The 25,637-nt window shown below is 38.8% G+C and overlaps 3 protein-coding genes across 3 annotated transcripts; all 3 read right to left on the reverse strand.

Moving 5' to 3' along the window:
• Positions 1-6,881: 6,881 nt before the first annotated feature.
• Positions 6,882-8,172, reverse strand: ccl27a (chemokine (C-C motif) ligand 27a). Its single transcript, XM_084947364.1, has 3 exons — positions 8,061-8,172; positions 7,590-7,707; positions 6,882-7,393 (listed from the first exon to the last, which is right to left on the reverse strand). The coding sequence occupies exons 1-3, from the start codon at positions 8,152-8,154 to the stop codon at positions 7,282-7,284; spliced, it is 324 nt and encodes a 107-aa protein (XP_084803490.1). The 5' UTR covers positions 8,155-8,172; the 3' UTR covers positions 6,882-7,281.
• A 2,111-nt stretch (positions 8,173-10,283) lies between these two features.
• avp (arginine vasopressin) lies at positions 10,284-11,974 on the reverse strand. Its single transcript, XM_084945174.1, has 3 exons — positions 11,780-11,974; positions 10,991-11,195; positions 10,284-10,915 (listed from the first exon to the last, which is right to left on the reverse strand). Exons 1-3 carry the CDS (start codon positions 11,897-11,899, stop codon positions 10,779-10,781), a joined length of 462 nt encoding a protein of 153 aa, XP_084801300.1. The 5' UTR covers positions 11,900-11,974; the 3' UTR covers positions 10,284-10,778.
• A 3,440-nt stretch (positions 11,975-15,414) lies between these two features.
• On the reverse strand, positions 15,415-23,112 carry ubox5 (U-box domain containing 5). The gene is made up of 7 exons (XM_084945168.1): positions 22,955-23,112; positions 20,378-20,441; positions 19,599-19,700; positions 17,840-18,576; positions 17,104-17,723; positions 16,637-16,819; positions 15,415-15,938 (listed from the first exon to the last, which is right to left on the reverse strand). The coding sequence occupies exons 2-7, from the start codon at positions 20,429-20,431 to the stop codon at positions 15,718-15,720; spliced, it is 1,917 nt and encodes a 638-aa protein (XP_084801294.1). The 5' UTR covers positions 20,432-20,441; positions 22,955-23,112; the 3' UTR covers positions 15,415-15,717.
• Between the last annotated feature and the right edge of the window lie 2,525 nt (positions 23,113-25,637).

Raw genomic sequence — 25,637 nt, forward strand, 5'->3', positions numbered from 1 at the left:
AGGGCTCTGTGGAGGCTATGCCATCACGTCCAGTAGTTCTTGTTCTACTTTACACTGAAGATAGTTCTTAATGACTTTGGCTGTGTGTTTAGGGTAATTGCCCTCCTGCAAGAACACATTTGGGGCCACTAAGCAATCATTTATATCTCTGAAAACATTCCCTGAACACTCAAAGCTCTTTATAGAGCTTGCGTCATTCACCCATTCACACCCATTCATACAAGAACTTTTTCTTTACAGTTTGGAAGATATTGAGATATTAAAATTTGCAAGAAGAGTGGAACATGAATGACAATTCACTGACTCAGAAACATAGGTGTCTGAACTGAAGCCACAACAATCTATCAACTTTTGATTGCGACAGAGTTTGTTTATGTATTTAAGGAAGATTTGCGTGACACCAAACCAGCTTTGAGCTTGTCAGCGCAGGGAAACATTATTACTGATGTCTGGTGCCAGAAAAGCAGCAGACTGGCAGCAGATTCATGTAGTCATGGGGGCTGTTTATTCATTGATGAATGTACTTGCCTCTATGGGAAAAATCAGGGTTTCTGATCTGAGGATAACACTGAACCGAAAAAAGGTCTTCCTTCTTTTCAGTAAGGACTTGGAGTTTCATTTCTAACAGCATTCTTAGACACTTGTTCTTCCATCCATTCATCCATTCGCTTCCGCTTATCTTTTTCAGGGTCGCGGGGGGCGCTGGAGCCTATCCCAGCTGTCATAGGGCGAGAGGCAGGGTACTCCCTGGACAGGTCGCCAGTCTGTCGCAGGGCTAACACACAACCATTCGCACTCACATTCACTCGCACATTTACACCTAGTGGGTGTTTGGATTATCCAATTAACCTATCCCCACAAGCTGCATGTCTTTGGACGGTGGGAGGAAGCCGGAGTACCCGGAGAGAACCCACGCAAACACGGGGAGAACATGCAAACTCCACACAGAAAGACCCCGGCCTGATGGTGGAATTGAACTCAGGACCTTCTTGCTGTGCGGCAACAGTGCTAACCACTGTGCTGCCGTTATTTTGATCGTGACACATTTCTGAAATGACTGAACATTGTTGCCCAGCAGCAACTTTGTTATCATAATGTGTCTATGCTGGTTGGCTGAACTATGGCTGGACCACTCTTTCAGGTGCAGACAAAATAGAATAAAAGAATGATATGAATCACAGTTTAAAGTTTTTTTTTAATTCTTAATGTATAAACACTTTTACAGGCTATGGCACACACTACTATTACATGCTGTAGAGTGGCATCTGTTAATTTTACATTGTAATAGTAGTACTAGTGGTAATAATATCATCACATTAATGAGTTAACACAAAAAGTACCACTGCAGGCATTTGAGATGGGCTCAACTCAATCCAGTTCATGTAGTTTCATTTATAATAATGCATAAAATGTAATGACACATTTTCTTAATATAAAGTGTCAGTATATGAAACCACAGTTGTATCCCTAAAAAGTACTTGAGTAAATGCAGCGTTGCTTTGTAACAGAGTTACAGTAGATAGCTTTTTAAGATCAAAACAAAAGCAACAACAACAACCAAGCATGATGATGTATATCATATAACTTCTGAAAACATCATATGTGGAGAAACATGATACCCAGACATTTGGAGAAGTACGTTTTTTGTTCCACATCTCAGGAAAATCTCTTCTTCTTTTTCATTAGCCACTCCAGGCTTGGCTTCAGTCTCGGATTAAGACACAGTGGCCTTTTGGAGCCTTTTACAAACAGCCTGTGGGTCCACAAAGAAACATAAATACATTTCAGTTTAACATAACAGTGCAAATACAGTAACCCTAAGCAAAAATGAAGGAAAACTGCCTCTGGATAAAGTTTCTTTATTGGTGTTTATTTTTTACATAAAATTTTCATTTTATATGATGAATGCATGATGTTATAGCCTCGCTTCTGTCAGTCTGCCCCAGGGCAGCTGTGGCTACAACTGTAGCTTGCCTCCACCAGTGTGTGAATGCGAGAGTGATTGAATAGTGGTATTGTAAAGCGCTTTGGGTGCCTTGAAAAGCGCTATATAAATCCAATCCATTATTATTATTATTATTATAAGTAAATCATAACAAAACAAAATTACTGTCAATAATTCTCAATACTTACTTTACCAATCATGTAATAACTACAATATTACCTGTAACCTTTTGGCACACTTAAGTAAACAAACACTTACACAAGTGCTCTGATGTCACAGGCACCGCTTTCCTGCATCTCCCATCTCTGAATGTTCTTCAGCATAGATGGTTTGATTTTTTTGTTTGCTGTCATGCAGCAGCTTGGGATGCCAGCTGTAATGTGAGATTAAGACCAAATTTAAGAATTTTAAAAAGTATAAAACTAATATAATCTAAAAAAATGAAAGAAAAAGACATTTGCTATAGAATAATTGTGTGTCCATTCTAACAGTTCTCCAAAAAAAAAAACAAAAATAAAAAACTTACAGTATTGCACTTTTATGAAAAGTTTATATATGTCCAATTTGTGTATTTTTAGCATCATAAAACCGAACAGGGCTAGGCTTTTTGTTTTGTGCAATAGTTTTGTGGTTAAACTGAGATAAGTCAGCTTAAAGTTAACTTTCTAAAACATATTTTTACTGGAATAATTTTATGCTTTAAATTAGCTGGATGAAGAAAAAACTGAAAAACCCTCCAAAAACCAGCTGTGCTAAAATGCACATGCATCATCATCTTGTTTAAATCCCAGGAGGAACGTAGAGTAGTTATCATTGCAATTTTCTCAGAAAAAATCTTTAAATGTGAACTTCTTATTTAGGACCTGAAGTATAATCTGTACAGTGCAGGTGCTCTCTTGGTTTCAGCATGTGTGTTTGCTCTGAGTGTCCTTACCTTCAGTGGAGGTGAAGGCCAAGACGCACAGACAAACAATCAAAAAGACAATTTTCACATCCATGATGGCAGAGCAAGTGTGGGGAGCCAACGTGCCCTTGATGTTTAAATACTGACAACAAAGCGTACCTGTGCATCCACCCACCAACTCTCAGAAGGGAGTGTGTGAACATGTGCTTTAACCAGTAAGAAGCTCTTTGAATGAAACACAATGCCTAAACATTAAAAACAGTAATAGTAATATAAATATCAAAAGGTTATTAAATGACTGCCATACTTAATAAAAAAATTTAATGAAGTGTTCCGTTCATTTTCAGCCCAATGTCTTGTTTAAATTGTTAGTGCTGTCAGTTACTGGAGTGCTTGACTCAGACTCTAACAGGCTCTAACAGGTCCAATAACCACTCTTCAAACAGAATCCTATTGAACTGATGTGTATGGAATGAAAACACAAGTAGAGCCAACAGTGACGAAAGAACAATTGTCACTTTTAATACATCTCACTCTTTTTACTTTCTTTTCTGTGAAAACATAGAGTCACAATCCCAACAGCATTTTTAGGTAGCTCAAATATGCAAAATACATTTTCACGATAACCACCTGGTCAATTTTTTCTTAAATGTCTAATGTTACTAGAAGCTATTTGCAGTATTTCGTCTTTTCTCATTGCTTTAATATTAGTGAGTGGGTTTTTTGCTTTAGCCACAAAGAAACATTTACTTAACAAAGACTTTGGTGTCTACATTGCTTTTCTCTGTACTTTTATGGTTTTGTTTATCATTAGAGTTCTGGTGTTTGGGGGATTATTTAGACCCCTTCATCTTGGAGTTGCCCGTGTTTCCTATTGTGTAAAGTTGTCTTGTATTGCGTGTTCTAACTGTATTTGTTGCTTCCTGGTTTATTTTGACACCAGTTATTTTCCATGTCTTGCATCCAGATTCATTAGGTTAATTGTCTTCAGCTGTGTTTTCACCTGTTTCCCATTTCCTTCATAACCTCGTGTGTTTATATTGTATGAGTCTCCCTCTGTCCACTGTTGTCTTTGTTTTGTGCTTTTTTAATACTTTAAAGTATTCTGCATTAAAGCTGCACTTCAAGTTTATTTGGGTCCATATCCTGCCCATTAAACTTTTGATGTTGCTGCGTATCTGAAAAGATTGAATATCATCAGCTTTGTTATCATAATATCTCTGCTAGTTTCACTATGGCTGGACAATCTTGACTGCTCTTTGCATGTGTAGATAAAGTAAAAGAAAAAATACAGCACACCTCGCTGTGACTTTTTTTTTAATTCTGTTTGTATAAATGCAGTAAAACAAGATATACCTGGAGGACTGAACAGTTTAAAAATGGATACAATACTACAAAAATACCCAATGAAGTGCCCGAGAATGATATGTGTCAATGCTGGATTCTATGTTACAAGCCATCACTATAAATGTCTTAACTTGTAAGCAGTAGTCTTACAGGCAGCTGAGATGGAGACAAATCTAACTGACTCATGTACCTTTAGTAATAGCAATTCGTGAAAAGTGATGACATCTATATGGTATTTGGGTAAAACAGAATATAAAATAATAGTAGTACCTCTAAAATGTACCTGAGTACATGCAAAGTTTCTTAGCAACAGAGTTACAGTAGCAGATAGCTGCCTTTAAGATCAAAATAAAAGAAAACAATTACACGAAGGCTCTTGAAACTCTTGAAAACACCAGATGATATGAAGATTTCTGGAGAAGAGAGTTTCTGTTCCACACCCTACGGTCTTTTTATCTTCATCTTCTTCAGTCTTAGGAGCTCACTAGGATGAGCACATATTGGCTTTTCATAGCCCTTTACGTAAAGCCTGTGGATGCACAAGAAAACACGATTATGTTTCAGTTTAAGATAATAACACAAATATTTATGTAACTCCGAGTAAGATCAAATAGAGATAGAATCTGGTGACAAAGTTTATTTCTTGATGAGTCTTGATCATTATAAAATTCATACTGTAGAGATTATCAGTGCATGTTATGTTATCGATGATCATGTGACGATCAAAATTACCCGTAACCTGTGGTTAAACTAATCGGATGAGTAATTTTAACACTTACACAAGTGCTTTGATTTCACATTCGCCGTTGCTTTCCTGCATCTCCCATCTTTTAACGTTCATCAGTGTCCGTGGCCGGATTTTCTTCTTTGTATGTAAGCAGCATTTTGGAATTCCAGCTGTAACGTGAGATTAAAACCAAAATATGGAAATTACATTATGTTTTCTTTGATTAAAAAACATATATAGAGATCATTTTCTTCCATGATAGTTACTCTGAGGATGTGCGTCCTTACTAACATTGCTCCAAAAAGAGACAACACCGCCCGCCCCCCCCCCCCCCCCCCCCCCCCCCCCCCACCACCACCACCTTAGTCTAAACATTCATGTTTTTACAGACCAGTTACCGATGTCTACTTTTTTCCCGAGAGCAGAGTGCGTTTTTTGGAACACCATGAAACAGAACAGAGCTCAGCATTTTGTATTGTGCAATGGTGGTTGTGGTTAAACTGAGCAGATGAGTCAGCTGAACGTTAACATGCTGAAACAAATTTTTATTGGATTTTTTATTGGAATAATTTCAGGCCAAAACAGACAACTGTATTCATCTTATCTTGACTTCAACATTAATGTGCTTGCCACACACATGCCCTTTTCTCTCAAACAGCTTTAAATGTGAGCTCATTTATTTATTTAGGATGTACCTGATGTATGATCTGTGAAGCGCCAGTGCTCTCTTGGTTTTTGCATGTGTGTTTGCTCTGAGTGTCCTTACCTTCACTGGAGGTGATGGCCAAAATGCACAGACAAACAATCAAAAGGACAACTTTCACATCCATGATGGCAGAGCAAGTGTGGGGAGGAAACGTGTCCTTGGTGTTTAAATACTGACACAGATCTGTGCACCCACCCACCAACACTGAGACGTGTGTGAACATGTACTTTAACCAGTCAGTAGCTCTTTGAAAAAATCATGTTGCCAAAATCATAACAGTGATAAAGGTAAATATAAAATTTATTGGACAGTACTCGAATGCTTTGTAAAAATTCATCTTACTTTCACCTTTACCTCTGTGCTTAAACTATCAGTGAACAGCAGGCTAATGTATTGTCCACAAGTTCAGACATGTGTAATAACCATTATTTAAACAGAATCTGACTCATGGATATCGAATTAGAGAAAATGAGTGCCACACAAAGAAGTAAGAAAGAATATGGGTCACTTTTAAAAGGTTAAAAGGAATGTCGTGCACCTTTTTCTTTTTTGGAGGACTAGACAGCAGCAGTGACATGCAGGAACGGGTCTGGGCCAGACATAGCTCCAGGCCCCTGCGGCACCTTTAGAACAGCTCAACTAAGTGAGCTATAGTAACACACCACAGTGTGTGGTTGGTGGTTTTTCTTCTTCTTCTTCTTTTTTCTTTTCTTTTTTTTTTTTTTAACATTTTATCAAATACCTCTAGTATGCAAAATACATTTTAACAATAATGTTTGCTACTTTTAACCATCTAATGTTAGTGGAAACTATTTGGAGTAGGTCATATTTTTCCAGAGCTTCAATATAAGTGAATAGCAGAGGCCAGTTTCCTTTTTAAAGGAATTTCTCAAGGAATGGTTTCCTGCAACCAACATTTACAAAAGACACTTCCCGAAATGACTGAATGTTGTTGGCAAAAGCAGCTTTGCTACCATGATGCAATTTTATTTAAGCTTAACATGGAAGCTACTTGTCACAAAAGCTCATGACACCAGGTAGTACAAGATTTTTGATTTGACTTCCTGACACAACCTTGTCTCTAGTTGGAAGTGAACCAGCAGCCCTTCTTTTGCCAAGCAACTGTGTTAACTACTACACTATCAAGCTGCGTGCTGGTAGTCTAATGATGGCTTGATGATCTTAACTACTATATATTTGCAGATTAATAGAAAACAAAGTAAAAGAAAAATAGACATCACACTTTACAGTGTTTTTTTTTTTTTTTTTTTTTAATCTATTGGCATCAGCGCAGTGGTACAAGATATACTTGCATCATTAAACAGTTTAAAAAGTTTTAGTACACTGTAAAAAAAATACTCCATTACTTCATATTCTATTACATGGAAACCTGTTTTTTCTTACATACAGCATAATACACTTAAAGTAGCAACTCAGAAGTAGGATGGTATCTGTCAATGTAAAACTAAAGTATAGTAGCAGAAGTAATGTGATATTACTGTACTAATGCCTTAACATGTAAGCAATGTTGCTGCAGGCAGCTGAGGTGGAACTAAATGATAATTATTACATAATAAAAACTCTGAAAAACCCCTTTTGTGGGAAACATGACACACGAACATCTGGAGAAGACGTTTCTTTTGCTCCTTGTCCTAGGAAGGACGTCGGCGCGCCATCTGGTCCTTTATTTTCAGAATGGTCTTCAGTTTTCGCTTCACATTGGGATGAGCACATACTGGCTTTTTGAAGTTCTTTACATACAGTCTGTGGATGCACAAGGAAAAGCAATTAAATACAAATATTAATGTAACCTGACGTAAAAGGTATTAGCTTACAGTTTGATTCCTGATCATTATTTAACTGAAACTGTGCAGCTGAGGAATGCATGATTACATGAATGATCATGTAATAACTACAAAATTACCTGTAACCTTTTGGAAAATTAGTTTTCAACACTTACACAAGTGCTTGGATGTCACAGGCACCGTTGCTTTCCTGCATCTCCCATCTTTGAACGTTCATCAGTATTCGTGGCCGGATGTCACTCTTTGTATTTATGCAGCATTTTGGAATTCCAGCTGTAAGGTAAGATTATAACCAAATGTTATGTATGTTTTTATGGAGCCTCATAAAACTGAACAGGATTAAACATTTCATGTAACAGTGGTCATTATTAAACAGATAAGAAGCATTATACAAAATGTCTTTAAAAACACTGTATGAACACTAAAATTATTGCCAAAACACAGACAAGTGTTTTCATCATTTCTAAACTTTAGGAGGAATGTGGTAATCACACACCTGCACACAAAAGAGCTCTAAGTGTCAATTTATTTGCTTATTTTGGATGTACCTGATGTATAAATCAGTGCATATTCAGTCCAAATGTCTCCTTGATTTTGCCAAATGTATTTGCCCTGAGTGTCCTTACCTTCACTGGAGGTGATGGCCAAAGTGCACAGACAAACAATCACAAACCCAACTTTCACATCCATGATCTCAGAGCAAGTGTGGGGAGGTAACATGTCTTTGGTGTTTAAATACTGACACAGAGATCCTGCACATGCCTGTGCACACACCTACGAAAATTCAGGGAAGCACATGTGAACATCTGCTAGCGTCTCTTTGAATGGAACTCTGTAATTAAAATGCATTGAAAGGGTATTAGTATAGTATTGGTATTAGTAAAGTATTTACAAAAAGAAAAGTTACTTTCGTTTCCAGCTTAACTCTTTGTTCAAACAGTCAGTGCTCATAAATGCAGGTATGATGCGCCAAGGCAGGCTCTGACAGGTTTAATCACCACTCTTTGAACAGAATCTTACTTGACTGATTGATATGAAATTTAAAAAAAATGGATGACACACCCAGAGTCAACATTCAATACAGTTCACTGCTAAAGGTCAAATTAGAACACAAAGAACGTCAGATTTCAGTCTTTTCAGGGATATTTTCCAAGTCTGGGGACAAATTAGGATGTGCGATTAGCGCAAAGCTCAGTAATAACATTTAATAACTGATTAATTTTGTTGTTAAGAGTTCAAGTGGCACTTTGAAGTACTGATCATGCAGGAAACTTGACACTTTTTACCCTTTAATGAATGCGCATGAGCAAGATTGTGTCGATGAACTCAGCTTTTGGGCACACAAATAAATAAATAAATAAATAATGCACGGTTAAGTCATTTTAAAAGTGTCGTCCTGTTTTCCAACCTCTTTAGAGCCAAGGTTCATTGTGTACCCAGGTGTGGTTTTCAACTCTTACGTGTTGTGCAATTTAACTGAGTGTGCAAGCATACAGTATAATTACTGAGAAAAAAAAAAAAGAAAAACATAATGCTGAAAGGAATTCTTCTGGTTGCACCAATGTCAATGAGTGACTTCTTGGCAGTTTATTTTAAAGGTGGGAACATTGGTAAGTCAGTAGGAGTCATAACTGACAAATAAAAACGGTGTCTGTAGGATGTTTGCGCTTGATTTGCACTTTTGATCCAACGGCTAATAGCTCCCCAATACCACCTAAGGCCTTTGAATCGCAGGACTTTATGATTTATGTGATCTTGCTTCCCAACTGCCTTTGTGACATAGATGTATTGACTGAGGTTTGAATCTCTCTGACATGTTTTGTTCCGTGAATGAGATCTGGAGGATTTGCTTTGGTTTTAAAGATAAGCCTCTGTAGTCTAGTGCAACTCCTCTGTTTAGCTAATGAAAACAGTGTTCAGTAACCAAAGTCTACAAAATACATCATTTGTTAACCACGAATGAGAATGTGTTGAACTAGCTAAAGATAAGGGATGATTCACACATTCACTCTTGAAGCACTTTATTTGGGTCAGTTCCATGGCCAATTTAGTATTATCATTTAACCTTACAGACATGTCTTTAAACTGTGGGAGGAGACTGGAGTATCTGGAGGAAATCCACGCAAGGCACAGTGAGAACACACATACTCCACACAGACAGGCCCCGACTGATATTTGAACCAATCATCTTCTTGCTGTGAGGTGACAGTACATGACATTGCCACCCACGTGTAGGTTCCCCTTGTGCTACTAAAACAGCTCCGAGCTGTTTTGTCATCATGGTGTGACAGTGGCCGGGGTCTGAAACCTGGGGAATTGGCAGCAGGTCTATTTGTATCTGTGGGTTTTGAGGCGTCTCCTTCATAGTGTGGAGCACAAGATGAGTCACACATAAAATGACTTTCCAAAGGTTTAGGATTTTTGACGTGCCACACAGGTATTGAGTCAATCAAAGAACATAACTGTCAAAATCTGGGAGGTCCTGCATCTAGTGCCAACTGGATTGAAAAACAGTGCAGACAAACTGCCAGCACATACAGATTTGGCAGCAAATTAGCATTCACACAGACGGGAGTCTGATAGTTAGAAATCACTATCTTTCATCTACGCAAATTATACATGTTGGTACACAGTGCTGAGTTATATGGTTGGAGGATATGAATGCGTCAGTGCAGTCAGTTTATGTAATTCCTTGAGCAGCTAATCTGTGTGCAAAACAGTTTTGATCGAAACTGATCAAATTACAGCAATTACCATTCCTGATTACTCTGTGGTTATTGTGGTGGTTCCTTTGACTGTCGCTTTCTTTCGCACACTCAAGAGTATTCTGGGAAATGAGGAATCAGAAGAGCCTTTTTGGCATTCTTTCATTCTGTATTGTTTCTCCCATTTTTAATATACAACAATATTTCTACTACACAAGAAGCAACTGATCAAGCATTGACATTCTGCTGTTTTACCTGGATGCCTGTATCAACTGTAATCGTTAACCTCTGACTTATTTACAATGTGCTCTACTATATCTCAGTTTTGAAATTGGAGCTCTCGGGTGTCTTCTTATAGAGAATAAACTTTGTTTACAGTATGTGCATTAGTATATACATTTTTTAGGGGGGAGCACACATGAAACCTAATGTTTTCCTATCAATTAATGTGGTTCTTCTCCCCTTGTATTTTTAGCCCAGCTAATCAGAAAGACACTTCAAACAGAAACAGTAACAGAACCAAGAAAATTTAAATTGTTCAGAGTTCAGATCCCAAGGCTTATAGTGGAACATGGATGAACTTCATTTCTGTTGCAGTTCCAGGTCTTGAGCAGCAGATGGACGCCCACACATAAAATATCAGTACTCATTCTGTCCTCTGGCAGCCACATGGAGAAGACGCATCAGCAGCTCTGTTGGTGAGCTTCTTGCAGAGCCGTGGACTGGATCTGTGGCCTCTGTCTCTCCCAGGCAGTCAGACTCCACCATACAGCCCTCTGAAAAGAACAAAAATAAGAAATGAAGTTCATATCTTACATGTCAACATGTCAATCAATCAGACCAGTTCGTACCAGAATTGCAGCAGAATCCAGAAGTAGCGCAGTGCCCTCCCTCAGACCCACAGGATCTCCCTCCTGCCTGGCAGGGGGTGAGCAGGTAGTTCTCCTCCACACAGTGAGCTGTTTCTGGGGAGCCAAGCAGGCAGCCGAAACCGTCCCCACAGCAGATACTGGGGCCAAAGCAGCGGCCCCTGTCTCCAGGGCCACAAGACTTGCACTGGAGGAGAATGGAATTGAATTTAGCAGTATTATTTTCTGTTATATTATATTATATTATATTACAAGACCAATGATACTTTCACGTTCTTTTCCATCTCGTATTCAAGAAAATCAACATTCATTGCATTGCCTCAGCAGAAGAATTATAGCAATATGAGCATGTGAAATAAGTCACAACCATCTTATTCCTACAGTCTCTCACTGTAAATCAGTATTTTTAAACTACATGAGTAATATCTAATTTGTGACTTTAAAAAAGGTTCAATTGAATTGGTGTTATTTTTTTTTTTAAACCTTTCCATAAGTGACTTTTATTTTTTATCTGTATGATTTCTCTTCCGTTTTTATTAAAATCTGATATACCCAGTAAACCACTCACATTTTGATCCCATAACATCCATTGCACGCTCGGTTTCCCTTATTTAAAGGCTGCTTAGCATTCCTTTAATTTTGTGAATTGCTGGACCGTTTTTCTCTTTTGGTTATATTTTTTTCTAATGTTATAGGCTAAAGCCAATTTAGAATCAAACACAGCCAGTTAAAGAATAAGCATGCTGTCTTAGCAGAAAGAACAATGCTCACCTGTCTGATTCCAGTTTCAGTCAGCGCTCGCTTCCCTCCTCGGGGGCAGTTCTGGATGTAGCAGGCGGAGGAGAACGCAAGGAGTCCTAGGACGCACAGGGGGAACAAGGAGTGAGGCATCGCTGTCGGTTTGGAGTGAGCGCCGCGCTGCACCTGTGTGTCCTCCGCCGGTGTGGATGTCTGTCTGGTACTGCGGTCATTTCTCACTTATAAGCAGATGGACATGTTTGACAAAGCGATTGATTCCTGACGTCACTTTCGTCCCCGTTGCGCTCTCTCCGCAGGGATGCGCGCCCGAAGGCCACCGGCGTGCGCGCGACGCGTGCGCGAGAGGTCGCCACAGATGTGGCTCTGCATCGGATGTGTGCCATCTAACAAATCTACACAAAAACAGACACGACAGCAGAAGATACAATTTCTGTATTCAGCACTGCGCCTATTTGTAATAACTTTGAATAATTTCACCCCCCGTTTTGACTGACACACTGAAAACGGCAAAACATGAACAACTAATTGGAGTTTGCGAACAATTTATTAGCCCAAATTAACCGCAATGAAGGGGACTAATGAAGAACATTTAATGATCATGCACAGTTCGTCAGTGTGTGTAGTTTTCACTTTTAGATTAAGACAAATGTGGTAGCATCATGACAACAGAGGTCACACAAATTATGTTCCAGACTTAATGTAAAACTAGTGGGTGTAATAATCCTAACCAGAGTAGCATTTTCAAATAAACATATTACACCTTGATTATTCCTTTCAGCGTCTTGTTCCATGCTCGGGGTTGCATTTCTCTTATTAGCTGTTGTTATACTAATTAGCAGTTAAATGAGAAATGGCAAAACTGAGCATCAAAGGCTGCAGGTCCAGGTGTGAAGCTCTTTAATTAGAGTCACAGCATTCAAAGCTCATCCTTCAGTGAATCTAAATCTCATTAAACTTTACAGTACTCCAAATGTGAAAGAAAAAGTTTTACAGAATTTACTTTCAAACATTTCTCTCATGATCTGCGGCAGCAGATCGAGTGGAGTAGAGAGAGGACTCAAAGGCAGACACCGGCTTTAACAGAAGGCCAGCAGTTTATTCAGAGCGTTTGGCAAAACGGTACAAAAATAAGAAATGCAAATTTTCGTGAAAACATAAACTGCAACAATAGGAACATGGAGACACAGGGGGTATGCGAACAGACGCTCTGACAGAGGAAAACAGAGACAATAAATACAGTGAGGGGTTATCAGGGGAGTGGAAACAAATGGGACCACAGCAGGAAGAAATAGGACATAACGAGACAGGAGACGCAGCACTGAACGCAACACACAAGAGACAAGAACCATCAAAAATAAAACAGGAAGTAGCTCGAACACCGAGACCCAGACAAACAGGACTATAGGAGGCCCTAAAGTGCCAAAATCAAAATAGAGACATAACTAAGACTCAGTGAAAAAATGTATGTCATTAAATACATGAAAGTATCAACAATAAATACTCTTTCATGTATGCATTTTACTTTACAAAAATTTCTGTGTATTTTTTTTTTTTTACAACTATCTCTAGGTTTACAGAGAATGATCCAATAAGTGAAAATAGTGAGCTCCAGTGAGCAGGAGTTCTCTGGGTGAACATGCCATGTTGACACCAAATGTGAGAGGAAAATAGCCAGACTGGCTTGAGCTGAGGGAAGCAGCAAGAATTCAAATTAGAGTCGATTAAACGCAAGGTATGCAGCAGAGCACCTCTGTAAGCACAACAGATGCAGAAGACCACACTGGGTCCCACTCTTGTCAGCTGAGAATGTTTCCTGATCACTCTCAATTTCTACTGATTGTTGGATCATAATTTGACATAAACAACATGTAAACGTAGCTCCATCCTGGCTGTTTTTTCATGTGGTGGTGTAAGGGACATTGTTCTGGCACAATTTGGGCCCTTCGGCACCAGTTGAGCAATATTTAAATGCCACAGCCTATTTGAGTATTGCTGCTGACCATGTCCATCCCTTTATGAAGGGATGAAGTCTCTACCCACAAGCCATCGGGCTACTGAATTGCTGAAATATTGGGCAGTTTATTTTGCACAATCACTATACACACTGTACTTTTATATGCCACTATCTCTGCACTACAGCTGCTACAGTATTTCAGTATTCTGTATTTATTTATTGTAGTCTTTTTTATAAATATATATTTTCTTTATTTTTATACTTTTTCTTATTTATATCTAGGCATTACTTATGTGCAATATTGAGAGGGCTCTGAGCCTAAGAATTTCATTACTGGTAGTTATGTGCCATTATTTCCTGTATATGACAAATAAAACCTTAAAACATGTGACGACACGGCACCTGGTAGTTACAGTGTACCTAAGAAATTTTCTGTTAAAAGTAAATGGTTGTTTCCAGTGAAGAATTACCAGAGAGAATACATTTCTCACATTTTTCAGATTAATCAATGCTAATATTAATTTTCTTAGTATGTTTTCATTCATTTAGTGGTATAATAACTGATCTATTAAGTCACATGTTTACTTGTAATTATGGCAGTTTTAGTCTTCTGCAGAAATTTCTTGATACCTCTAATAAGGTGTATAATAAGAAAAGTTTACAAACAATAAGAGTTCACAACATAAGAAAAGTTTTTGTCTAATAAGTGTATAAAGTCAGTGACTTTGACTAATACAGTGTGATTCAGTATCATTTAAGCACTTTAACCACCACTTGTATCGGAAACAGTGAAGCCCATGTCTTCATTTCACATGCAGAACTGACTCCTGTCTTTTCTCTTACTGAGCGGATACAGGATCACGACCTTGATTAAGCTTAATGCTGTCAAGGAAAGCAACATACAGATTATGCTATTTGTGATGGTGAACACCAACTAAATACTGTTTGCCTCACATTTCTCTGTTTAACCCTTCTGTGCACAATAACTCAGGCTTGTAAAAGGTAATTAGCTTCAAGAGTTCAGAGGGTAGAGAAAGAACACGTGGGCAAGGAGGAGGTGCAGCCTCCTAACGTAAAACTGCTCCTTAAAAAGAAACCTGAAACCTAATGTAATCTAGTGTCAGTATTTCATACTACCTGAAATACCAACATAAAGGTTATTGTTATTATCACATAAATATATTTAGAACTAGTACATGATGTGTCTGGATGTTCTTATTATTCCATCTTCTGCCTGCGTTCACCCATTTAAGACAGCAAAACAAGGCAAGGAACAGAGATAAGGACAAAGAACACATGACATCAGGAGGTCAGCTGAACACGACACTGTCTCCTTCTTCACAATGACCTCATAACCTTGGTTGGACTCAATTTCCACTTAAATTCTTTTGGTCTCCTGCTTCTGTGCCCAAACCTTTTCTAGTCAAATGCATCCACGCAGAGAGCAGCCACACAAAGACTGCAGACCCAAGGCTGCAAGTACACTTCAGCGCTCGATGAAAAGAAAGAAAGAGGGGGTGGAGGAGATAAAGAACAGGACTTTATCCACACTATATTTTTTACAATATTTTCAAAGGTCTTTGCTTTCAGAGATGTCCTTTCCTGATCTGTGGAGATTAATAAAACAGGCCTGTGTGATCTGATATTGTGACAATATGAGTGTAAGAAGATGTGAAGAAATACAATTCACTGCTAGATCTGAGGTATCTTTAATCCACGTGAGCAAAAATATACAAAATAATACAATAAAACAACAAATGAGAAACAGACAATTTAACAGGAGTGGTTGTGAAAACAGCAGTTATAACGTGACAAATAGACTTACAGTGTAAAGATGTCATGCTTACAAAAAGGGTAATAAGGTACTGTCAAGAAAAGTTAACGGTCCATAAATAAAACCCCGAATTTCCAGTTGCAAATTTTTTCTTTTTACTTAAACATCTGGAATACAATCATGTCTTCAATTTGTAAGTGTCGGTTGGATTCTTATGCTATGTTAGTGATGCACCCGCGTGATGAGAGCACGTGGGGTGGGATGTTGGCAGGTTGAGCACACAATACGATTGGATGTTGATGTAGTGGCCGACCTCAGAGGATTGGCTTCCTTCTGCGCGCAGGCGCGGCAGAGCAAGTGACCACAGCTCAGACGGTAGACGGATGATGCTGAGGTGGAGTAAAGGGACACAGAACAGGAACACGCAGAGCACATCTTCTCACCTATTAAGGAAAGATGGGGCGGGGGAAAATCACTTAACACTCACTTAATTTCAAACAAACTTTAAATACTTCTGCCATAAAATTTTAAGCAATGTTCTGTAGCCAGGTAGCATTTGGGGCACTGTTTATTATATTAAACCAATTTAAATGAAGTCAAACTGATTTGGATATAAGGTCACTCAGAGTGCTTTACAAAGGGAGAGCAATACAGAAAAACATTTAAAGGATGTAAATGCAACTCTGGTTAAGCATTGAATGAGAAAGCGTGACAGCACTCTAGAAAGTTAACACCATGTTTGTTTTGTCTTTTGTGGCAATGATCAGCAGGGAAACAATAGACATCTGGTTCTTATGTTACAAATGTATCTAGTAAAACTGAACACTTGCATTTCTCCCACTTCACTGGCGCTTTAAACTTGAACATAGGCTCAAGGTTTGTTTTTTCAGTATTTTTTTCTCCACTGTAATAACACAAAATTGAGTTATTCAGAACAGCGGTAAGCAGCAGTGAAGTGGTCGGAAAAATTTCTACGTATGGTTTCACACCTCTGTTTTATTTCTAACTGACATGAATCAAAACTGACTACACCAAAAACAAGATTTCTAAACAACTTCTCCAGATTTCTTTATTATAGTTCAACAGTCATATACTTTGGGAATAGTATTTACTCAAATGTATCAGAGGGTGCAAATCCTACCTGTGGAACTGCTCAGGAAGCCTGAATTCTGGCGCTGTTGGGTGGTATTCAGCGTTTCAGAGTCAGGACTAACCCGCTTCTGGGGCAAATTTGAAGTGAAGGAGGGCCGGCCCTGCAGGGCAGAGAAGAGGGCCTCATCCAGACTAGCAGATAAACGCTGCTCGTGGGAGCTGCAGCTCGGAACTGAAGGTGCACAATGAGGAAGCAAACATGAAGACGGCAGAGAAGTCAACGATCAAGACAAACTGAAAAAATGGCATGGATATGGTTTAGATCAGGGATGTCAAACTCATTTTACATGTCGGTCCACATACTTTGATCTTAAATGGGCCAAACCAGTAAAACTCCAGAAAAGAAGTTTAACTACATGTTCCAAAAGCCATCCAATTGGCTGGATTGGGCCAATTCTGGCCCCCCGGGCCTTATGTTTGACACCCCTGGTTTGTATGTTTACATGTTATACTCACCAGAAACTGCATCACTTTTTAGTTTTTTTGTTTGGAGTTCCCTCTCAGGTGTCAATGTATCCTTGGATTCTTTGGAAATCTCACTTAGATCTCGTTTCTTTCTCCTGTCGAATGCTGATGTCGAACCTGTACTTAAAGGCTCAGCATCAGATGTGTGATTTTTATTATCTGACAAAGGTCCTGACCCTGCATCTTCTATCTTCACAGTCCTGTTTGTGATTCTGGTGTCAGCATTATATTCAGCAGCACCACTGTTTGAGCTTTTACTGAGGCACAGAGAGCTCTGAGACTGTTTGTGTACTTTGGAGGCTAGAAGTCTTGAGGCCTGTGTATTCTCTCCTGTAACTACTCTCCCCAACATCCCATCCCTCCTCGTCATTCCTTTCTGCAACAGGAAGTGGTCAATGCGACTTTTCAGTTGGGGGTTAGGAAGAGGTTGGGAAGTTGAAGTGAATGGTACACCGGTGAAAGGGTCGTTTGGGGGTCTACCCCAAGTGGCTTCCCTCTTCTGGTACTCTTCCAGAGTGGAGCTGTCCACTGATACACCACTGGGCAGCAGCATAGGTAGCATCATCACTTCCTGTGTGAGTGGATCAAGGAATTCTTCTGGGATGGAATGACTACCAAAGTAAACGACATATTGGCACACATCAATACTTACATAATCTATAAAACCAACAGTATAGATGTGACAGCCTGATAATTAGTTCTACTACTTGTGAAATTACACAAATACCTTGGAGGTTCTTGCAGTCCCTGCTTGCTTTGTCTGATAGGGGGTGCAAAAAATGCAGGCTGTTGTAGCCGTCTTTCACTGGCCTCGTGGACTTTTTTGATCCTCTCCACTTCTTCTGCAGGGCAGCTGCGAGCAGGTTGTCCCCACACAGTCAAAGATTTCAGCCCCAGAGATGATGCTGCACCACCATAAGGCATGGTTACACGAAGCTTTGTCACAGCCCCGAGCGAGAGCAAACCTCGGCTCCATAGCTCCTCTTGCAGACAGTTCGCAGGTTGTGGAGGAGGCGAGGACAGAAACGGGGCCCTGGGGCAAAAATTTGAACGTGTGAAACAGACTTTGGTTTCCTCCTTTAGTTCGCAACGAGCCACCAGTTTAAACTCTGGCTCAGAATTGCTGGATTCCGTGTTTGTCTGATGTTTGAACATGCAGCCTCTTTTCTGAGGCTCACCTGGAGTCACTTCACTCCACTGCTGGGCCTGAAGACTCCACTGGTGGCCATTACTCTGTTGAGATTTACTCTCATGGTTTCGAAGTTCTCGTCTATTCGCTGCATTCTGATCTTTCGCTTGTATCTGCTTCTTTTGTGGAAAATCTTTGGTGCCTGTAGAAGGTAACGGATCAGAACTGGTGCTGATCTCCAGTTTCTTGCAAGCCTGTCCCCTGTCCATACCCCAGGGCCACAACTCAACATCCACCCTACACAGCTCCACCTGGAAGCCAAACTTCAATGTCACCTTAAAGGAACAGAAGAAAAATGTGTAAGGTACGGATATAAACACATTACTATAATAATCATACCTAGTTTTTTTTTTAAATGTGACTCTTACAATGCATTATGAATCCTCATCAAAATACAGGATATGTTCTCCATAAAAACTCAAATAAATAAATCATATTCAGGAAAGTTAAACTGTCCTATGACATCCCACAGTGGAGAATACCACAGTTCATTGCAACAATGTGGGAAAGTTTTTGTTTAAACTGACTGCTTTAAACATACAAATGTACCATCGCTGCCAGAGAAAAACATGATGGTAAGAACTACTAATCTCGATTTCTATGCACAAAGAGGCTGAACACACATTTCCTATTGAAGCGTGATTCATGAAGGGAACAATACATGCAGGTGTGTATGCACATTTAGTAAATCTGACTTTCCTTTTAAATGCCATTTTTGGCTTTTTACCCTTTTGTTGCATTTTTGGCTTATGTTACAAATACACTTTGGGTGCTCAGTCAGTGAGCGGTGTTTTCTATGAGGAAAAAAATAACCTGCACAGCTTTCAAATGAACAAAAGAGATGATATAACAGACTTAAGGAAAAGGAAGCATATTAAGACCTCTTTAGAACACCTACTGCATTCTGGTTTAAAGGGGTTCAAATCTTAAGCTTGTAACAAGAATAAAAATAAACTTTACAGTTGGATATCCGTGTTCAGCCCCATCAACACAATACTCTACATAATTAATGTTTGGAAACAAAAATACAGTCAAAAAGATGACAAAACAAACAAAAAACCATAGATAAAATATAATACATGAGATAGAATAGCTACTCTTCCTCAGTGTCTTCCTGACCTGCACGTTTCCCCCGAATTCTCTGTTTTCAAGCGTTTATTATTTAAATAAAAGGTAGTGGTACTTTTTTCAGTACCAAATACTATTTCTACTGGTACCTATTATTTAATGAGACATATACACATTTTAAGAAAAAATGCTGAGTGTCAAGTTCCAAAGTATGACAGTGAAATCTTACCTGTACAGGTGGACGAAGGAAATATTCCAGCTTAAAGCCACGTCTGCGGAGGGCAGGGTCAGCTGATACAAGATTTGTGACATCATAGCCATCTGCGCACAGCTGGAGAAGAAAATTAAACTGGTGTCAGTGTTTTTCAGGGAAAGCTTGAAATTGAAAATGCACAGAGAAAAGCTACATTATGTTATAGTAATGTAGGATTGACTGCTTCTTGAGGCGACTGTCGTGATTTAGCACCATAGAAATAAAACTGAATCGAACTGACAGCAGATATGAGAAAATTTGAAAACAATTACAGTACACATGCCTCACATGCTCACGAGAGAGTCATCACAAGGTTAAACATGGAAAGCTCATATGAAATGAAAACAAGCCATGTAAAAGACATAAAAAAGGCACATGTGGAGTAAAAAAACCAAAAAAACAGTTTTCTTGAAGGTGATAACATTCATCTTTTTAATCCTCTGAGTGTGATGAAAAAGACAGCCATGATCGGATTAAAAAATACCAATGAAAAGAACACAAGGACGGTTGTGATTCAGTCTCCCACACAGCACTTTATCCCACCGGTTTTTTATTTATTTTTATTTTTACATCACTGTCCTCCACTTCCTGTGTCATTTTGCGTCTGTCTGCGCTGCTTTGAACTGCTTATCTAAAAACATATCAAGCCTTTTTTTTCGGACTTTAAAAAACAAAAAATAAAATAGTTAAATAAAAAAAGAAAGGAGGGGAGGGGAGGGTACCTTTATGTGGCAGGTCTATAAAATATATCTCACCTTGTTACAATGAGCTGTCGTGTGAAAATGTGGCAAGCAGAGATTCACAACCATACTCTCCAATCTGTAAAGAGAAACAGTTTGTAGTTATGAACGTTTTCTGACGTCACTTACACAAAACTTATAGGTCACAGCAAAATGGGCCATTTAGTGAATAGAGCTCATGAACCCCAACTCAGAAGGTAAACATATATTTGCTGTGTTTACACTTCCATCTCATAATCATCTCTCAATAACGATTTTTAACACTAAGTTGAATGACCTGAGCTTAATTTTTCATTATAATAACATAAAATGGACATTTAGCGAAAGAGCCTGAACTTTGCATGCACTAACAATAAGCACAACAGCAGGACGTGTTTGTTCTTTAAGCACAGGCTATTTAACATTTAAAGTCATACGTCATTGCAAATCCCAACAAAATTATTATACAGTAAGTATTTATTACGATGAAGAGGAAAGACCCTGATTTGCACATATGTTTGAGCTGTATTTCAATTGAATTCAATGATTCATTTCTGACTGCCTCCAAGATAGAACTGAAATCATTAGTTAGTTAACAATAAGACACATGATTTAGCAGTTAATTAATTTATTCAAGGAAAAGCCAAACATTTCTCCTTCTTCATCTTCTTTCAACTGCTCCCTTTAGAGCAGGGATCCCCAATCCCAGTTCACGAGGGCCAGTGTCCCTGCAGGTTTTAGATGTGTCCTTGATCCATCACAGCTGATTTAAATGGATAAATTACCGTCTCAACGGTCTTGAAGTTCTCCAGAGGCCTGGTAATGAACTAATCATGTGATTCAGGTGTGTTGACCCAGGGTGAGATCTAAAACCTGCAGGGACACCGGCCCTCATGGACTGGGATTGGGGACCCCTGCTTTAGAGGTTGTATGCTGGACCACGTGCCTGCATGTCACCCCATCTCTAGCATCCTTCACTATCACGCCAACCTTCTGCATGTGCTATTTTATTACATCAAGAACCTTGTCTGTGGTCTTCCTCTTTTCATCCTTTGTGGAAGCTCCATCTTCAGCATACTTTGCGCAGTGTATCCACTATCCTTCCTCTGCACATGTCCAAAGGATCTCAGCCTTACCTCTTCAAACAGCTCAACCTGACCTGTTAATCTGATATAACTACTCTTACTCTTGTCCAAACATCATAGTCCACGTGGACTATGAGTGCAGATCGTTTTGACCTTCTCTATACTTCTCCATCAAACGACTTCTCTGTCTTACATCACTGTACATTAGAATGGGAGACACAGCCTTCAGCTTTCAGGCCCCTCTTCTGTGGAACCAGCTTCCAGTTTGGATTTGGGAGACATACATTCTTTCTACTATTAAGATTAGGCTTAAAATTTTCCTTTTTGATAAAGCATACAGTTAGGGTTGGATCAGGTGACTAAATCCTCCCTTAGTTATCCTCCCTGCTTGCGTGCTGCTACTACTGCACATTCACCTAATGTATATACTATATATATAATGTTCTTCCTCTACCCCCCCCCCCCTTTTTTGCACATGTCGAGGAGCGTGTCAGGTGACATTTCACTGTGTGTTATACTTGTATAACTATGCATGAACTTGAGTTACGCTGCAGGTCTAGGCTGCTGGGGGATTCCCATGATACATTCAGTGTTTCTTCTTCAGTCACCTTTTTCACTCACTATGTGTTAATAGACCTATCTGCATTTAATTATTAATTATTATTAACCTCTGTCTCTCTTCCACAGCATGTTTTTGTCCTATGTTCATCAACTCAACCCCAACAGGTCGTGGCAAATGGCTGCCCCTCTCTGAGATTAATAAAGTATTCTGATTCTGACTGGTTCCACTGAGGTTTCTTCCTGTTAAACGGGAAGTTTTCCTTCCCACTGTCGCTAAAGCCCTTTCTCATAGGGGGTCATATGATTGTTGGGGTTTTCTCTGATTTCTCTGTATTATTGCAGGGTTTTTACCTTACAATACAATGCGTCTTAAGGCAACTTTTGTTTTGATTTAGCGCTTTATAAACTGAACTGACTTGAAGTGAGCGTCTGTGGTACTGATAAATAATGATGTATGATTTTTTTTCTCTGACCAGACGTTTAATGGATAAATAACTTCAACTCGTACAATCATTATTAAGACAGTCGAAACAATCAGAATTAATAACAGTTCACCGATAGCTGAGTCAAAAACAGTTATCAACAACTATTCTGACTGTTTTCAAGGTATGATCTAAAACAGCCAAATTAATGTCTCTCTGTTTCTTGTAGGAAAATAACTAAACCGAGAACATCGCCACTTTTTCACCACTTAAGGATATTTTTAATACAAAGCTATTAATGACTGAACTAGAACGCAATCGTTTCAGGGACACTGTCAAAAGTATCGCTGCAGCTTTCGGTTAGAATAGACTTTAACCCATAACAGATTTTACATGTAACTGAAACTACTTGGTTACATGTAAAATCTGTTATGAATTCAGCTGTATTCTAACCAACAGCTAACAATGAGCTAGTATTTAAACTTGGGTGAGACTGACAGTGTTAACATTTCCACAGCAAACTAAACCAATGAAAATTAACTCACTTTGCTTGGTTGCTGACACTTGCCCGCTTTGAGTCTTTATTTTGCGTGTCTATTCATTAGGAAAAAAAGCTACTAGCAGCGATCTGTTATTAGCCACAAAACAGCTACATAGCTTAGCCGGCTCAGCTACGGCACCCTGTAAGGGACATACTTCAAATTTCGTCAACAAAGTACATTATTAGTAAGCCTGCCTGTTCATTAATACTTAGGTGTTTCTTGCCATAGTTTGTACTTAAAGAAAGCCACTACAGACAATTACAATCTTTAAAAAATTTTATGCACTCTTTTTGAATTTGAGGTTGTTTTTCTTTGCCAACCACGAACTCTTCTATCAGGCTATCCATCCAATGTACTAACTACGCGAGGTGTTACTAACTACATCCTGTGCAGGTAGAAAACATTCAAAACACTGCCACAGTTAGGTTTATTGTTTTTGCTATACCTTTCTGCCAGTAAAGAATCAGTGGAACTTCCCACTACATTTTTAAAGGTCATTTGTCATAGTGACTTTTTTCTCCTCATAGCAAAAAATGATCCACATCAGTGGCACAATACATTTAACATTCCAGTGTTATTTACACTTTATTTTGTATAATTTATGTGCTGATTAAATTAAGTTTTTTTTCCCTAAAAATAGACGGAAAATGATAGTTTTCAGTTTAATAACAGTGCTCCCTGATTTGTTGGGTCATGAACAGACATTCAAAATATTCTGTGAAAAACCTTTGACTCCAGTGTGTTAAAAGTAGATTTCAAAGAGAAGATTTTTTTTCGATCCTGAGATTCCAGTATTTGAAAATTATGCAAATGTAATAATAGATAACATAGATACTTATTTTTCTATATTTAAACCTAAAATATTAGAAAACTCTACACACAAATACCTTTGATCCATAATTTTGTTGTACATGTACAATGACAGTATTCTATTCTATTCTGCTGATGGTGAGATGTTGTAATTAACATTTTTTACCTTATATCCATGAAATAATAATGGCAAGGCCTCTGCATTTTCCATCTAAAAGTGCTCTGTGTCCATCTTGTCCCTTTCACATATGGATATTGTATTGCATCCTCTATATGAAGGTCAGCAGGGTTGCTCATCTGTAAAAGCTGCAGCCTACTTCATTTCAAGGATATTTCAGTTGGATACATAGTGTTCAGAGGGATGAACCCAGACTTCTTTTGTTTGAGGGTTGTTATTTTTTTTGCTCACTTTCCGTAATTTAATTTCACACCTTATAGTATCTACATTCTACATTATAAGCTTAGGGTACTGGCTCTATTACTTAGTTGCTTTTACTTAAGCATTCACATTGTGCTTCTATATACTGTGACAGTTGCTGTCTGCTTTATGTTGCAGATTTAGATATTACATACAAAAAATAAGCCTGCGAATTAATGCACTGCCTTACTATAATGTATACTAACTGGCCATATTATTAGGTACACTTTGCTAACATTGGGTTGGACCCCCTTTTGCCTTCAGAACTGCAGAAATTCTTCAAAGTATAGCTTCAACAAGGTGCTGGAAACATTCCTCAGAGATTTTGGACCATAATGATATGATGGCATCATGCAATTACTGCAGGAACCACAGCTTTGGTGTGAATCTCCCATTCCACCACATTCCAAAGGTGGACTGACATCTGGTGACTGCTGAGGCCATTTGAGTACAGGGAACTCATTGTCATGTTCAAGAAACCAATTTGACATGAGATGTGCTTTGTGAAGTTATCCTGCTGAAAGCAGCTATCAGAAAATGGGTACATTGTGGTGATAAAGGGATGGACACGATCTGCAACAATACTCAACAGTTGATACAAGGCAGAATGGATCCATGATTTCAGCTTGTTTACAAAATCTAGACTCTACCATCTACAATTCACAGCAGAAACTGAGACTCATCTGACCAGGCAACAGTTTACAATCTTTTGTCACTGAATTTTGGTGAGTCTTAGCTCACATGAGTTATACTTGTGGTCTTCTGCTGCTGTACTCCACCTGCTTCAAGGATAATTGTGCATTCAGACATGCTTTTCTGTATACCTTGGTTGTAACAAGTAGTTATTGGAGTTGCTGTTTCCTTCCTCTTATCTTCAGGCAGTCTGGCCAGTCTCCTCTGACCTTTGGCACAAGGCATTTCTACTTAGAATGGTTGATTTACAGACCATTGACAAAGTGGCCGGTAAGTTGAATGCTTTTTAGAGGTTTTTAGAAGTATAAAGAAAAAAAAATGACTGATATTTTTTTTTTATCTCCTTCTACTTTGTAAATAATCTGAGGGGAATGAATGGGAAACCACTGCTTTAAGAGACAGTGTAACAACTTCCATCCATCCATCCATCATCTGTCTCGACAGCAGCTTTCTTTGGGGCGCGAGACAGACACCAGCTCATGTTCACATCCACACCTATGGCCAATTTAGAACATACATATATGTGGATGGTGATGTAAACAGGGGTACCCAGAATGAGGGACAGAGAGCACGTACAAATTTATCCTGATAAATTTGAATTTAAACACACAGCCTTTTTGCTCTGAGGTGCTAACTCAGAGCGTAATAATAATTATTTCATATATCATTATATAAAAATATTTCTTTTGGTCAGATTTTTCAAACTTGATTTCCAGAGTCAAATGTTTAGTCTTAAACATAAGGACAACTGAAGAACTAAAAGGG

Source organism: Perissodus microlepis, chromosome 12 (assembly GCF_051167445.1).
Source record: "Perissodus microlepis isolate ML-2025 ecotype Zambia chromosome 12, ASM5116744v1, whole genome shotgun sequence".
NCBI classification, from domain to species: Eukaryota; Metazoa; Chordata; class Actinopteri; order Cichliformes; family Cichlidae; genus Perissodus; species Perissodus microlepis.

Bases quoted from the DNA above. Each gene is read 5' to 3' on its own strand.
- avp (XM_084945174.1), bottom strand. From the start codon at position 11,899: ATGCCTCACTCCTTGTTCCCCCTGTGCGTCCTAGGACTCCTTGCGTTC. The intron at 11,196-11,779 runs GTGAGCATTGTT...ATTCTCCTCCAG, and splicing joins CTGAAACTGGAATCAGACAG to TGCAAGTCTTGTGGCCCTGG. The intron at 10,916-10,990 runs GTACGAACTGGT...TGTTCTTTTCAG, and splicing joins TGGATTCTGCTGCAATTCTG to AGGGCTGTATGGTGGAGTCT.
- ubox5 (XM_084945168.1), bottom strand. From the start codon at position 20,431: ATGGTTGTGAATCTCTGCTTGCCACATTTTCACACGACAGCTCATTGT. The intron at 19,701-20,377 runs GTGAGATATATT...TTTCTTCTCCAG, and splicing joins CGACAGCTCATTGTAACAAG to CTGTGCGCAGATGGCTATGA. The intron at 15,939-16,636 runs GTAGGATTTGCA...TTTCCTTAATAG, and splicing joins CTTCCTGAGCAGTTCCACAG to GTGAGAAGATGTGCTCTGCG.
- ccl27a (XM_084947364.1), bottom strand. From the start codon at position 8,154: ATGTTACCTCCCCACACTTGCTCTGAGATCATGGATGTGAAAGTTGGG. The intron at 7,708-8,060 runs GTAAGGACACTC...CTTACCTTACAG, and splicing joins GGCCATCACCTCCAGTGAAG to CTGGAATTCCAAAATGCTGC. The intron at 7,394-7,589 runs GTAAGTGTTGAA...GTGCATCCACAG, and splicing joins TGTGACATCCAAGCACTTGT to ACTGTATGTAAAGAACTTCA.